The sequence below is a fragment of the Eulemur rufifrons genome, chromosome 5 (assembly GCF_041146395.1).
Source record: "Eulemur rufifrons isolate Redbay chromosome 5, OSU_ERuf_1, whole genome shotgun sequence".
NCBI classification, from domain to species: Eukaryota; Metazoa; Chordata; class Mammalia; order Primates; family Lemuridae; genus Eulemur; species Eulemur rufifrons.
This window is the reverse complement of record NC_090987.1, coordinates 12963205-12979886: the sequence shown is the minus strand read 5'-3', so window position 1 is coordinate 12979886 and position 16682 is coordinate 12963205. Positions and strand designations below refer to the sequence as shown.

Here is a 16682-nt window from a genome sequence, read left to right as displayed (position 1 = left end):
TACTGGGAATTGAGTTGTTGCAGAAAATAAATCTTTAATTTAGCTTTTTTTGGTAAAAGATGGGCTTTCATACTTTGCTTGCAATTAAAAAGACAAATTTCACATTCGTTTTCTTTATACAAATACAAAAATTACAGATAAGAATAAAGCCATTTGACCGACTTTCTCAGCACTCCCCAGATGTAAATGGTGTGTATCTGTCTCGATCTTTTTCTATGTGTTTGCTTTTCTATCTTGAAAATATAAATGATTGTATTAAGGGTATCTTCACATAAACAACGCAAAGTCTTCAAATTGCTTTCTCCCCCATTGCCCCCCCACGTTTGACAATATGATTTAGAGTGCTTTCCAATGCAGAGCAGAAAGATCAGCCTATTTTTGAAAGTATTTCATAGAATGGATGTATCATAGTTTACATAATTGATTCCCTGTTAATGGCATTTGGTTTGTTTCTAGGTGTTTTCTTTTTGCTATGATAAACGATATTGTGTAGAACATCTTCGTGCATGCCTCTTAGTGCACACATGTAAGGTTCTTGAAGATAGAAAACATGATAGGAAATTGCCAGATATTAGGGCATTTGCCTTAAAAATATGAAAATATAGAGCCAAATTGCGCTTCCAAAGTGTATGTACTTACCACCAACATGTACCTATCCAATTGCCTTTGTCCACTTACCTGCTCAGCATGTTGTACTTTGGGTGTCCAGACTTTGGGTTAGGGCCTGATCCAATTTCCTCCCTTCCAGTGGTTCCTAGGGTTACTGTAACAAAGTACCACTTGGGCAGCTTAAAGAGCAGAAATTTATCATCTCACAGTTCTGGAGGCCAGAAGTCCACAATCAAGGTGCTGGCAGGGTTTATTCCTTCTGAGCGATGTTCCATGCCTCTTTCCCAGCTTCTGGAGGTTTGCTGGCCATCTCTGGTGTTCCTTGGTATGTAGAAGCATCATGCCGATCTCTGCCTTCATCTTCACATTTCGTTCTCCCTGTTAATGTGTGTGTGTCCAAATTTCTTCCTTTTCATGAGGACAACAGTCATATTGGATTAGGGCCCACCTTAATGACCTCATCTTAAATGAGCTGATTACATCTTCAATAACTGCATATCCAAATGAGGTCATATTCTCATGTCCTGGGGGCTATACTTCATATTAATTTTGGGGGGACACAATTTGATTCATAACACCCTTGTTTTGTCTCAGGCTTTGTTTCCAGGCCACATGTCCACACTGTCGATTAAAATGGAGGTTCCCAGTGACAAGGGACTAGCAGAGATCCAGGGGTAAATGCCAGCTCAAATTTCTCCTTGCCTCTCTGGATTTGGCATCTTTCACCTACAAATAATCTCCTTAGTTTCCCATCAGGTCAACCATGCATTTAAAAAAATGTTTTAAAAAATTTTATCCATTGTGTTAAGGTTCATAAGAAGAGTGGGTTTTTGGAATATTTAGTCCAAAATATACTTGGAAATGGGAACCCTTTTTGATGTAAAATGAATGCAGAAGCCTTACATGACTTCTCCTTGGAAAGAAATAAGAATTTCAAATTATTGGTTTACTGTAACCAACATTTTTGAGTAAATCTGTCAAATATTCCTCATTTTAAAATACCATGAGCTATGAAGGTGATGAAAACTAAACAAAATATAATCCTGGCAGGAACTCTATGTTTAGAAAAAGAAAATATTTAGCAGTACTGTGCATATTGCCTGAACTGGTGAGATGCTAATATAAATTTGGAAATATTAAAAAAGTTTGAAGTAATCCTCTAATAACTCTTTTTCCTACCAAGTAAACTGCAGGGCTCCAGAATGAAGACTATCTGCCCACACATCAGCTCTGACCATAATAACACATTTTCCTTAGTAGTTTGGTTTACTTAAGTAGTTTGATGCTCATAAAGTCTTGATGCATGTGCTAATTTTTCAAGTGGTACATTTTCCAGAGACGATTTTTGTTTGCTTCTGCTAAAACATAGCTTCACAATAACTCAGTTCTCAAATACTAGGAAGGAGAGTCACTGAACCATGCCATTTTTTAAAAATTGATTTTACATGTTTCCACCCATCTCTTTTACAACAGTGTAATAAAATCTTAGCTTCTTCCCCCAAACTCCTCCTTCCCCTCCCAGCCTCATGCCTTGCACTCACCAGGACTGCCCATGTCCCTCCTTGAAAGGATTGGTTTCCTCCCCGTTCTCAATGCTTTGTAAAAGGAGATGCACCCTACAGGATTCTTTTTCTTCAGTTCCACTTTGGGGTACAGTACATTGACCCATGTTAATTATTTTCGTCTGGTCACACTTTTCCCCTAGTCAAAAAGAAGACCGATAAAGGAGCCGCCTACATGTTATTTCTATTTGGAGTCTAATACAGAGGTTCTCAAGGTGTTGTTTATAGAACTTGTTTGAAATGCAAATGTTCCAGCTCTACCCCAGACCTACTAAATCTCAAACTGTGGGGATGGAGTGTGGCAATCTCTCCAGGTGACTCTGACAGGCACACTCAAGTTTGAGGCCCATAGGGCTAAAGTCTCCCTTTTCCATTTTGCTTTTCTTACTAGGCGAGTGTGCAGCTCCTCCTAGATTCCCCCGGAGGTGCTGACAAGCATCATGTCTCTTCTTACAAATGCTGGCGCTGGAGAAAGCATATTCCCAAAGGGAAAGCATGCAAGCATGTAAATTTTAGCATTTAACTGCCTCCTCCTGCAAGATTAGAGTTGTTGGATGGGAAGAAAAGCAAGTCTGAGACCAAGCAGCCATCTAACCCACTCAATGCCCCAAAGAAAGTCATATATCTCTAGTCCTTATCTTTTCAGAATTTATCTCACCAACCCTGGAATCTGTTGAGTGGCAAAGGGTGAGAGGATGATTGACGGTCTCATTTCCATTGAAACACATGATAGAATGTTTGCATCCCATCCCAGAACTGAGGCTGAGTTTTGGAAGGCTTCCTAATTGGGTCCAAGAACTTTGCTAACCTTCCCTTGCAGAGCATTTGTCTGCTGAAAGTTTTATCAGATTGGATTAGGTTTGACTGCATGTTACAGAAAACTCAGAGTGCCAGGAATTCCAGTGGTTAAAAGACATGGAAGTTCCTTTTTCTCTCACATACAGGGCCAGAGGTAGGCAGCCAATGATTGGTGTAATCTCTCCATGATTATCAGGGACCCTGGCTCTATTTTGTTTCTGCTCTGCCATCCTTAACAGGCCAATTCATGGCATAAAATAGTTGCTTGTCCCCTAAACATCACATCCGAATTCCCACCAGCAGGGAGGAGGAAGAGCTTTCTTTAAGGACAGGTTCTGGATGTTAAATATAACATTTTGCTTACATTCATTGACTGGTACCTAGTCACATGACCATTTCTAGTTGCAAGGGAGGCTGAGAAATGGTGTCTCTATTTTGGATGGCCATGAGCTCAGCTACAGACCAGGAATTTTATTACTACGGGAGAAAGCTAGGGACAATTAGCATTCTCCACCACAGAGGTCCAATTTGAAGGGCTATAGGTCACACCTACATTATTCCTGGCTTCCCAGGTCCACCTGAGTCTTTGGCTGAGTTTTGTGGACCAGTTCTTCTGAGAGATTTACCTCCCTTTCTCACTTCTAATTATATTCAACAACTACGATAAATCTTGTGGCTCATTTGTGTAGTGAGCAGGTTTAAAATTGCTTAATAATTCTTTACATTATTCCACGCAACCCACTTTGAAGACTTCTGAGGCTGCAGGTGATTCTCTGAAAGAGAGCACATTGTCACGTCTTTTGGATAGAACACGAAATCACTCTTTGCTGGGTGATACATATGTCCCAGGAATTTGGCATGGATTCCAGCCAACATCAAGTGTGTTCTAGGGAACTGAGGCAGTCCTACTGAAAAGCTCCTATGGTGTATGCCTTAAGCTCAAAAATAACTCAGTGTGAGGCCCTGTAAACTTCCATGTAGTGTCGCAGCACCACACTGTCCCTGAGCAGATCCCTTCTTAAAATGTTTGTGGGTATATTCTAACCACTACTTTTTTCCTGGATGATTATATCTCACAAATATTATGTCTCACACATTTCTCCATTTCTGATGGCAGGTAGCCCGTACTAGAAGTTCTAAAGACAGCTCAGCGATGCGTTCCACTGTTAATGATCACTCAGAAATGGGAGAGTGAGAACAACCAGGAAGTATGAATATGCAGCTTAACTTATGCTGCAGTCACAAGCAACTCCCACAGAAATCCAACTGAAACTGTTTTAGGCAGCAAGGGACGTCACTGGCTCACGTAACTGAAAAGCTCTGGGATAAGTCTGTCTTTGGCGTGTTCCAGGTGCTCAAACCATGTGGCTTATAAACAACAGAAATTTATTTTTCACAGTTCTGGAGGATGGGAAGTCCAAGATCAAGGTGCCAGCAGATTCAGTCTCTGGTGAGACCCACTTTGTGGTTCACAGGCAGATGTTTTCTCATTGTGTCCTCACATGGCGAAAGGACATGGCGGCTCTCTGGGGTCTCTCTTATAAGGGTATTAATCTCATTAGCCAGAGGCCCCACCTCCTAACACAATCATGGGAATTAGAATTTAAATGTGAGTTTTTTGGGGGACATGTATGTTCATAACGCAGCAATAACATCCATCCATGCACCCACCACCCAGCTTTCACAATTATCAACACACATACAATATTATCTATATTCCCACCCATTTCTCCTACCCCATGGGATTATTTTAAAGATGTCACATGATAGACCTCATACTTTTCTTTGAGAAAGTCTTGCTCTGTTGCCCCAGCTAGAGTGCAGTGGCATCATCATAGCTCACTGCAACTTCAAACTCCTGGGCTCAATCCGGGATCCTCCTGCCTCAGCCTCGTGAGTAACCAGGACTACAGATGCACGCCACTACACCTGGCTAATTTTCCTATTTTTCATAGAGACAGGGTCTCACTCTTGCTAAGTCTGGTCTCGAACTTCTGGCCTCAGTCAGGTAATCCTCTCGCCTCGGCCTCCCAAAGTGCTAGGATTACAGGCATGAGCCACTGCACCCAATCATCATCATATTTTAAATGATTATTTTTAAAAGATTCTAAAAATCATAAAATACATATAAAATGTTTTAATGGTGTCACGGACTGACCTCCACAAACTCACACATCAGAATTAGATAAAACCGGCCAAAAAAATCATTTTGTTTGTTTCCTTTCCATCCCTTTATCCACCTTCCCCCAAATGAGTCACCTCAATCAAGAATAATTACAGAGATATTTGGACATCTCCTATGCCAACGGCATAATTTGATTACTGGCCCGAGGTCAAAGAACTGTGAATCTCTGCACACCAATCCACACGTGTATGTATTTCTCCCTCCTATTTAGAAGCCAAATGACCCCAACATTTGGTTTGCCACGCACATTTTTCATTTTTCACTTTCCCCTGGCATTTGAAGGAAATCTTTGCCTATGTCTGGACTTCCTCACATGCATTCCCGGAGGGAACATCAGCTGTGAAATACCAGAATGGTGGCAGCAGAGATGTTTCTTCTGAAAACCCTGAGCAGAGTTCTGACGAATGGTGCTAACGGGGATACGATGCTGTATCTTAAAGAGACAAAGGAACGTGCTTAAAATTTCAGATCCACAGCTTCTCGGGCATTTGAACTGAACCCATGCAGACTTGAAAGATTAAAAAAAGACTATGTATAAATAAAAATAATTAAAGTAAAACCCCAAGTTACTATGAGGTGGACTTGAAAGTACTAGTTAAAAAATGGATCTCCTCTCTCACTGGCTTACTGAAAAGTCTCAATCAGCTGGCGATAGAAAATGTTTTTAACTTTAGTTGAATCCCCCCGTTTTTGGCTTCTTTCATAAAATCAAGCCTGCGGGAGGGATGCCTGGGTACCTCTCTGCAAAATAGGAGTGCGGGGGGGGCAGCACAGGAGCCCCCAGTCCCACCTGACCATGGATGAGACACTGAGGTGGGACTTCGAGTCCAGTAATCAGGGGACGCACAGAGGAAGACTTAGGCACGTTGTTGATCACTCAACAAAGAGTAAAAAAAACCATTCCCCTCCGCACAGATCACAGATTTTATCCTTGGTAGAAAGGCATCTGTGTAGCTGGGAAAACCAGTGTCTTGGGGGCTAATTTCACTTATTTGGAACACACAAATCCAATCTTATCAACCCAAAGACTTTCATCCCACCTCATGTGAATATTTACACACAAAGCATGTGTCGGTCTGGCTGGTGGCTTCGGGTCTCAGCAGCCAACAGCACCATAGAATAAGCCCTGGAAGAAAATGTATTTGGCTGCTGTTCTCGGAAAGCTCTTTTGAAGGGACCTCTTTTTGAAATGTTTTCCAGCTGTTATTTCCTTTCTGAATAATCTGAGCCTAATTCAATTTGTAGCACCTTTCTCTTTTCCAGGTTTTTTTTTTTCACACAGCAAATTACCCACATATGGCTCTCTATGGCCATACATGTGTTCCGCTGGTTCTGGCTGAGATTTTTACTGAATTGCATATAAATGCCCCCAGGAGTACACGGGAGAAGTATTCCTTCTACGTTGCATGGTCCTTCAGTGACACGGCATGATGGCAGTCTAGCGAGATGCTGTGTATTCTCTCCCGAGCACGAGGGGCAGAAGGTCCACAGCCACGTCCAAGGAGAGTCGGGGCAGGTCCAGCACATTACTGTGTTACAGTGTGGGAGACAGAGCCAAGAACGCCCACGGGTTACAGTTTAAAAACAAAACAAACTAACAAAACTTGACTTGGGAAACCGTTCCATCCTCATATATCACAGAAACCATTTATAAAGCAAAATACGACTCCATAGATATGACTTTCCCTCTGGTTTAATCATTTTCCCACCCAGCTCCCATTCCCAGTGTGGTTGGCAGTGATGCTAGAGATGGAAGAGGATAAAAAGCCACAGAAAACAGACGGGAGGAGAAGTGGGAATTCAGAAAATAAGTTGTCACCTCGCTGGGATGGACGAGAATCAGGAGTCCCCGAGTCGCCAGGGAGGGGATGCTGGTGAAAGCGACATCGTGCAGAATAGCTGGTGAATCAAGCTTGGCTGGGTCAGCAGGCTGCATGGACTTCCTTTCTGCCCTCCCATCCCTGGGAACTGGCCTCCAAGTATTATTACAGCAACTCGTGGCAAGGCCAGGGCTCAGGCTGGGGCAGGAGCCAGCAATAGGCGAGGCTTGTGTTCCCTTCAGCAGGCTATCAACTGGATTCCTGTTAAAATGCTAACGGAGAGGCAAGTTTTATTTGGTGGTATTTAAGATGTGCCATTTCCCAGGGAAACTATACTTTTAAACAGTGGCAGGCGTAAAGGATTGAATAACTGAGGTATAACAGCCATATGTGAATTCCTGACTCTTGTCAGAGCTCTCAATTAATCTAATTTTCTCCTGCTCCTGTCTGAAATCCAGAGCAGGTACTTTTGCAGGAGGGATGAGAGTCTTTGCTACTCACAGTGTGGTTCCCGGAACAGCAGCATGGACATCGCCTGGGAGCTTGCTAGAAGGCAAATCTCAGACCCCCCGAATCAGCATCTTCACTGTCAGAAAGTCCTCAAATGATTCATATGCACTAAAAACTTTGAGAAGTACTGATCCAAGCAAGTGGTTTTCAAACTGTGGGCTGCTACCCATTAGTAAGTCAATCATGAAGTTAGTGGTGGTGACCAGGATTTAAAAAAAAAAAAAAAAAAATTGCATAGAGAAAATATGAGGGTACATTCTATGTAGTAAAGGTAAATATTGTGAAATTTCTGTTTCAGTTATATATACTTATGTGTGAGTGATGGGTCATTGTGTAAAACGTATTTTCCCAATGGGTCATCATCAAAAACATTTGAAAACTGCAGATCTTATGACATGGCTGGTTACTTACTTATCAAGGCAGTCTATACTTTATCCTTTAATCAAGGTCACCCATCAGATCAATACTTGCAGCTCATTAACTTAATGCCTGTGCAAAGACACCTGCATTAAAACATGCCCTCACTGATCAACGCCCAAGAACACATATGGGAATAACATTAATCGGGTGTCGGGCAGATGAGGTGGGGGAACCCTGGTAGATACATATATTTCTGTCTCTCCTCCTGACCAGAAGAAGGTATGCTCCACAAGAGGACGGACTTTGTACCATTTACTACTCTGTCCTTGATCCTCAATAAATTTGTGTTGATTGAAGTGAATAAAATAAGAACTTCAGGTTGGGAAAAAAAATACTATTAAAGGAAATAAACAAGGTGATAAAATTCCCTTTTGTACTGTGTATAATGTTCTCCCCCCAAATTCATGTCTACTGGAGCCTCAGAACATGGCCTTATGTGGAAACAGAGTCTTGCAGATATAATTAAATTGAGATGAGGCCATACTGAAGTAGGGTGGCCCCTAATCCAATAACTAATGTCATTATAAGAAGAGCAAGTAGAGACACAGAAGACTCAGAGAACAACTGGAGACCATCGTGTGAAGCCATAGACACAGAGACCCGGGAGGACACAGCACCACGTGATGTGGGAGGTGGGGACGCCAAGAGAGTGGTCAGCCATCGAAAGCTGGTGAGAGGCATGAGAAGGTTTCTCCCTAAGAGCTCCCAGAAGGCTCCAACCCTGCCAGCATATTGATTTCAAACTCAGCCTCCAGAACTGTGAGGGGAATAAACTTTTGTTGTCTCAAGCCACCCAGTTTGTGGTGCTTTGTTACAGCAACTATGAAATGAACATACCCCTCAACCAGTTCCCCAGATCTTATGATCCGTCTGCAGCCAGCCACATATACTTGCAGAGTTCCCTTGTCCTTGTGGACAGCCCCGTGGCTGGGGGCGGCTTCCCCCTTGACCACCCTGGAACCTTGCATCCAGACGTGAGTGAGGCTGGGAACATCTGCACATGCAGCTGAGCTGGGGTGTTTCAAAAGCACAGCAAGCTTTTTCTAAACTTCAGTGTCCTGGTTGGGAAGAAACAAGCCTCAGATTTTGCTGGGAATAAGACCAGAGCATGTGATGTTAGCGACCAACTGCACAGTGAAGAGGCCGTGAGGGCAGGTGTTCACCCAGCTTTCGTTACACGAAGAGGACAGGAAACATTACATATGAAGCAGTCTCCCCTGTCTCCATCACCCACTGCTTCACCCACAGCACTTGTGAGGCTGGTCTCTGTGCGGGGCCCTGGGGTCTTGTGCAGCTGCTGTGGCTGCTCTGTGTGACCGGGGGGTGGGGGAGGTGGGCGCACAGGGGAGCCAAGGGCGGGTCCTGCTGGCACGAGCCTCATGGTTCTTGGAGCACCCAACGCTTTTCCTTCATGGAGCTTATCGCAGTTTGTAATTGCATATTTGTGTGATTAATTTATTTTGTCTGGGAGGATTCTTATCTGTTTTGCCAAAAATCCCCAGGAGGATGGGGATTATGATGTTTTTGCTCCCCATTGTGTCTGCGATGCATAGCACCCTGCCTGGCTTACAGCAGGCGCTCAAACATTGACTAAATGAAAGTGAGATGTACAGACATGCGTTAACTTCAAGACACAAAAGGCATCCTGCTAAGAACTGCTAAAGCCCCTTAGAAGTAACCGTCTCCCTTTTTGTTACATAACTCCATCTTCCCTTAGGGCCTGAGTGGTGAGACTTCTCTTTTTCTTCTCCTTAAACAGAGGACTTCAGCTCCCAACTCCTGGGGCTTCCTTCCCCCAGTCCTATTTAACTTTTTTTTTTTTTTTTTAAGGTAGTCAGTTTCCCCTCACCATCCCCAAAGGACATTTTTTTTTTTAAAAAAAACTGCTTTGACGAGAGGCAAACTGGCCCCTGGGGCTTCTGTCCTTTTTGGGGAAAGCACCACATTAAAAAAAAAAAAAAAAGTATTTTTAGAAACAGGGTCTTGCTATGTTGTCGGGCTGGCTTTGAACTCCAGAGCTCAAGTGATGCTCCTACCTCGGCCTCCTGAGTAGCTGGGGCTACAGGTGTGCAACATTGCGTGCCACTCCCCAACAAAGGAATTTTATGTGAAAGTCTAATCTAAAACAGAAAACCCATTGAAAACGGAGGCACTCTGGGTGCAGTGTTGGGGGTGGAGGGCACAGAAAATCCTCAGGCCTCTCCTTTGTGAGCTCTTGAGGCACCTCCAACAAGCCCCCGAGAGTTCCTGAAGTCCCACGCTTGGGGTCTCAGCTGGGAATTGGGCCTCTGAGACCCAGACTCAGTGGTATTTGAGTCTTCAAACCTTGATTTAGCCTCAAATGCTCAGGCCACACCCAGACCTCAGGAGGTGGCCGACCCAGAATGTAGAGCCAGCTAAGAGAAACGTGCCTCTGTATCTCCTTGCAGTCATCTGGTAAAAAGATGACCTGAAGCACAAAACTGAGTGTCAGGACAAAACACAGTAGAGCCACATAAGAAAAATAACTTTGTTATTAAGCATATACAATCATATCCAAAGCACTTCATAGCATCACATCCGTAACTGTTGGAATATTAATACTAGTTTGACTGTTAAAGGGACCTGGTATAAATAATGAACAACAGAGCTACTCTGATATATGACTAGTCACCGTGAAATAAACACAAACTCATGGCACACATGAAATTCCTCAGGGCACTCGCTTTAGGAATCTAACAAAGGATGCTGAGATCTCCTGGGGAGTAGAATGGTCCTTTTCTATGATTTCCCTAAAAAAGTAACATTTGTGGAAGGAGCATGTAAAGTCCAAGGTTTTATGCTTTAACAATTATGGTCATTGTGTGTTTTTTTTTCCAAATGGAAAATTATTTTTTGACTTGTTGTGAAACATACATGCTGACTGTGCCAGGAAAAATTTCATCTATTTCCCTGAATTCATTATTAATAACTTTAGATGGCTCTATTCTACTAGTTGTTTGGCCTGGGTCCTGCAAATAATTTTCCTTTTCAGGAAGGTTATCTGAAAGATGTTAAGTTTGCAGAATGAGGCTGCTATGGCTGTCTGTGGGACAGAGATGTGGGATGGAGGGAGAGAGGGAGGGGGGTAACACCCAAAATATGATGGGGAAGTTGTTGCCTAAAAGCCCAAGGTGATTCCTGGCCTGGAGAAGCTCTCCTGCGTGTCTGGGAACAGGGCTCCCAGGGCCCACAGTAGTTAGGAGCCTTGGAGAGGGAGCACGACCAGAGCCAAAGTTCTCTTCACCTGGTATTTGGTGGGGTAATACTCCCCCGTCCTTCCCCCGACACCAATGAGCATTTCTTAGTTACCTGTCAGGCTACAGACACATCTGTCTGAGTTTATACAGCAGAAATGACTTTGGCCAATTAATCCTGTGCCAGGTGTTGGGAATTAACTCAGAAGTCAAGAAAAGGTAGCAGCCTAAAACAGAGGCAACTTATGAAGTCCTACTCTAAGTCCTAGCCAGGAGGGTGCACAAAACTGAAGTCAACATTTCTACTAATGGGTCGAGGAAGAGAAACACAAAGGGACTTAGTCAAACTGCAGGAAATTTCACCCAAAGAATGGCTTTCCCATTAAGTTTTAAGCAGAAGTCTTGTTTAGACAGTGAAGCTTAGGTTTTCTATCCACAGCTAAAAAATACATTAGAAATAACAATGCCTTATGCTATCTTACCTTTGAAAAATGAATCTGGGCATACAGAGCACGTATTAGTCTTGTAATAGTCCACGTTTTGAAAATCTGAGGATTGATAATTATTTTCCAAATTGACCTGCTCCAGCAAACTGACATAAAATACAGACTGTTGTGTGATTTTGCTAGAGATTATCATCTAGAATAGTCTCATGAAATCCAGATATTACTACTTTCTTTAACATATTATCCTAGCCTATGACCAAACATGCAGTTGGGTTGCATTTTGTGAGCATTTGACAATGAGATCATATTTCTTGATAGAGTTCACTATCAAGAAAAAGAAAAGGTAATACAACTCCTCATTTTTTTTTTTAAAAAAAAAATCAAAGATGGACTTAATCATCTCTCATAGAGCCTGTGCATAGTGTTTTTTTTTTTTTTTTTTTTTTTAAGCATTCATCCATCCTCACCCTTTAAATACACTGCTCTACCAGCAGGCAAACATTCAAGACATTCCAGATGAGAATCAACAGCTGTTCAGTTCGTCTCTTCATAAACCCGTGGTTGGCGGGGCCCTCTGCTATGAATGTTGAATTCTGGAGAGACTGATGGGGCTGGGGAAGGATGCTAGAAAAAGAGCACTGAGAACGTGTTTGCTTCCACTTTTAAAACGTTAGGGGACAGTCACTGGGGGTTTTGCATAAGTAAGAAAGAGTGGAGCAAAGTGTGTGAGAAAGACACAGCCGTCCGCTGACTGACCCGAGTCCCGCGTTTCTGACGTGACATGAACGAGAAGGAAGGCTGCTGCCAGGTGACACCTGCAATCAGAGCTCCTTCCTGCCACTCTTTACAAAGACTGAAGAGTGACATCAAACATAGCAAGAGTGATTTTCCTTAAGCTTTCACAGTAGGGGAGTTACATGATGGAGATTAAAAGAAGACAGAAAAAAAAAAAAAAAAAAAAGCCAAAGACTTCTCAGAAATATAAAGGGACATCACAGGATGGAAAAATGGGAAACTCCAACATGAGCCAACATGAAGTTCAGTATAAGAGCGAAGGTCTCCTGAAAAGGTAGATAAAAAGCCATTTCGTGTGTCTGGTGAGAAGGCAGAGCTTAAGAAACACGTAAGCTGCCCGTTGAAACCGAGAGGCACCCAGCCCTCTCCCCCGATATTACAAAGGAGCAGATTCTCCTGCTGGTCTCTCGCTCCTGGTGCCTCTGAAGCCAGAGAAAGCCCCGCCAGGAACACGCTTCCCTCTGGGACCCAGAGGTGCTCTCAGAAAATGATCTGACTCAATGGAAGAAATGTACCCTTTTCGAAACTGCTTCTCACACTACTGAGAAAAGGAAATCAAGGAAAAAGCCTAGAAGAACTGGAACTTGGACTAATGAAAGAAAATTAAGGAAAAGTGGGAATCGCAGGAAGGAACTTTCTTCCAAACAAGGAAAACCACTGGCTTCTTTCCCCGCCCCATCCAAGATAACTTTCCATAGTGCATTATTCTCAATATGGTGGCAGGTTGGCTGGCCCTAGACAAGGACTTGTCACACTCAAGGGGGGCATATTTACCTGCTGCTGCCAATCTGGCTTCAGCGGAGTCCCTGCTCAAGGTCCCCCTTCCCGTTGGCCAGCAACCACCTTGCAGCCTCAAGTCCCACCATACAGTGATCCAGCCTGGATCATGGCCTAACGGGACCTTCTGGGCACGTGGTCAGAACCAGGACTTCTGCACCTCTCCCTAAGGGTCAGCCACCCTTATTTAACAAATCATCTGTGGTTTATGAAGAGGCCCCACTCTTTAGATCAAATAGCTTTAAAATGTCCTGGCAAACATGGAGCACGTTGTTCTAATGTGAATCAGGGCATTTCATTCCTTTACTGTTTTCCAAAAAGAGGATTTATTCTTCTCCTAATAGGATACTTACGGATAAGCATGGAATGAACCCTTAATCACCATATTTGAATTTTAAGATGTGGCAACCCGAATGACAGTAAATATATAGCTAATTCTTCTCCATCTTCTCTAATCTCCACTCCTTAATTTTCTCCTTTTTTTAAACCAAATTTGGGAAAACAAGGTTGGATAAAAGGACAGAATATTTAAAATCTACTAGATGGACAAGAAAAAAGAATTATCTACCAAGGTAAAGCTACACGATTGTCCTCCCCACTGCTTTTTAATTGAGGAGCCCTAATTTTGATACTAGAACAGTAACAGTCTATTTTGAACACACATCCATTGTTTTTTTTTGTTTTTAGAAATAGCCTCATGTTTTCTTACAGCTCACCTTGTTGCCATCTTTCCCTTTTTGGTATTCTGCCAAATTTTAAGACACTAAACTCAAATCCAGATGTTCCAGAAAAAATAAGATGTAGAAGAACAGTCCTAACGCGACCCACCCCGACTGACCCTCAGTGAGAAGCACGTGCATCAGCTATTCACTCCCTCATGTCTGCGGTAGGTCTCATGGGAGACTCTGAAAATAGTATTTGGAAAAACAGGAATAGGGAAAAAGTCTGGAAAAGATTAAAGAAATGTATCTTTTCTAGGTCTCCAGTGGTGTTTTTCTTCTCTTTAGATGATTTAACTGCAGGTGAAAATGCTCTTTCTTTCTTTGGCATGAAGATGTTGGGCTGCGCTATGGATAAAAATCTGTGGGGGCCCCCAAGTCTCTTGCCTCTGCTTTTCTTGGGTGGTCTTCTCCAGAGCCCAAGTCCATGGTTTCTGGGAAGCTGGAAAGTTCCTGAGGTAAAGGGAAGTCTTCTGCCGAGGAGTGAGTCCGGAGCCCAAACACCTTGTCCTGCAGCTCCGCGATGTCGTTGCGGATGTCGGCCAGCATAAGCAGCAGGAAGTCGAAAGAACCCGGGGGTCCCTGTGCACACAGGAGGAATCAAAGCTAGGATAGGACAGACAGCAACGGCCTGTTGGGCTCCATGATTTGCTAGTCCTGCTGCTTGCTGACAACTACTGTCCTGGTGACTCTGGGCCCCAGTGGAGTCGACATAAGGAGCTGCAGGGGCTTGGGGGAGCCACCGCAGGGTCTTCTAATCCCCCGTCACAAATGTGAGCTCTGGTGACATATGCACCTCTCCTCCCTCCTACCTCCAGGCTATATCAAACCTGATAGACAAAAAAATACGAGAATCACCCTCCTAGGTTACTTTCTGAAGGAATCTGGAAGATACTTATGCAGGCAGGAGAGTGGTGGTTAAGAGGTTGGGGTTCTGTGGGGTTTGGATCCCATCTCTGCCACTTCCTAGCTGTTTGGACTCGGACATGTTACTTAACTTCTTAGGGTTTCAGTTTCCCCATCTGTAAAACGGGGATAATAATACTTCATAGAGTTTCACAGGGTTCTAAGTGAGGATTTAAATGAGTTAATACCATAAATGTTCAAAAGTGTCCTGTTGTTTTTTAAAAACCAAATTATTAAGATGTTTATCAGATGGCTGACTTTAAGTGTAAACTTAATGAAATTGAGAGTATGTTGTAAAGATGTCAATTTCTTATTAACTTGGAAAAGTCCAAACCAAAGCTTCCTAATTTTTCTATGTATTGAATATCCTTTACCATCATATAGTATTTATTAAGTCTTAATTTCCATGTTGTGCTGTGCTGGGCATGGTAAAAAAAATATGGAAATATGCATGTTCTGGGCCTATCAAAGCATGTAGTAAAATCGTTATCCTCACACCACAACCACTGCTGTCCAGGCTACCACCTTAGAACAGCGGCTTACATGGTAAAGTGCGTAGAGAGGCACAGCACTTTGACATCATTTGACCTTCACGATAACCACCCGAGGCATGGCAGATCGGACTCCACTGCTGGCACTGTGTAGGTGGGGAAATGAATGCCCGGAGACGCTAAGCGACATGCCCAAGGTCAGAAAGTTAACAGGCAGAAGAGTTGAGATGGGAACCCGCACCTCCCACCTCCCGGAGCTCTTGGTCTTTCTTCAGAAATGACCCTGACTGCTTCAGAAGCAGTGGAGTTGCTTGCATTTTCTGTGCTTTTGGATACTAATTTTCATTTTTAATCTCCTAGATCTATGCATATATGCAATTTATTCTCAGGTCCCAAGCAGCCTTGCACATCTTTGCACTTATTGAAGGTGATAGTCACTTGGCCTGGTGGGTCACAGAGGCAGCTAAATTCTCAAGTGTTCAGAGTTATAACTTAATGCCAAAGATTTCTTTTCTCATCCTTTCAGGTGTTTTATGATACACTTGGAAAGAGACTCATGGCATATTGGGATTTTGAACCTTAAGAGAAGACATTGCAAATAAAGATCAGCCATGAAAAAAGAAAAAAAAAAATAACAACAGAAAACAAATTTAAAATAAATCCAAACTAGTTGCTAAGGCTTCTGTGGCTCTTCCTAACCACAGAGTTCAGTTCAGGCTGGCTGAGTAATGGCTGGAAGAGCCTTTTGCTTCTAAGACCAACTTACAGGCTCATCAGAACTGCATCCCTGAGAACATTCCCACTGGAAAGGCAGGACAGACAGTGCTACTTACTGGAGACCCCCGGGGCCCAGGTGCTCCTCTCTCCCCCTAAAAACACAAAGGCCAGGGTTAGCTTTCTGGGCCACATGGATGCCACCACCAAGGTCTCTATTTATGCACCCACTACAACCATTTCCATGCACAAAACAACAAATATTTTCCATAGAAAACACATGTAGGATTGAAGCTGGGATCACTTATTTGAACAGAACTGAACTGCTTGGGGCAGGTGTCTCTCAGTCTGATTTCCCCAGGAGCCATATATTTTCAAACCATATCTGACGAGAGGAATGTCTGTATTTCCAGGCAGCGTGTGGAATAACAACTCTCTACAGTAACTCACACCGACTTCTTTACGAGGCAAATAGCAGGCGGTGCTCAAAGTGAAACTACCCCCTCGCACAGAACTGAACTTCCCCGGCTCTTGAACATCACAAAGAAATGGGAACACACGAAAAACAACCCTATAAAGTAACACTGGTTAAAGAGAAAAACACATGTCACTTTCGCAATGCAGAGGCTTATTTAAAATTTATAGTGGTTGTTTTTCCCAGGAGCAGTTTTGGTGATTGTTTCTGTTTTTAGGGTTGGTTTCATACTTTAAGAAA

At 43.1% G+C, this 16682-nt stretch overlaps 1 protein-coding gene across 1 annotated transcript in view; it reads right to left on the bottom strand.

The window, feature by feature from the left end:
* Nucleotides 1-13745: 13745 nt before the first annotated feature.
* CCBE1 (collagen and calcium binding EGF domains 1) overlaps nt 13746-16682 on the bottom strand; it is a 183045-nt gene continuing 180108 nt past the window's right edge. The window contains exons 10-11 of the mRNA XM_069467936.1: nt 16087-16122; nt 13746-14438 (exon numbers count right to left, since the gene is read on the bottom strand). Of these exons, the coding sequence (XP_069324037.1) occupies nt 14205-14438; nt 16087-16122 (270 nt within the window). The 3' untranslated portion in view covers nt 13746-14204. The remainder of the gene's footprint in view (nt 14439-16086; nt 16123-16682) is intronic.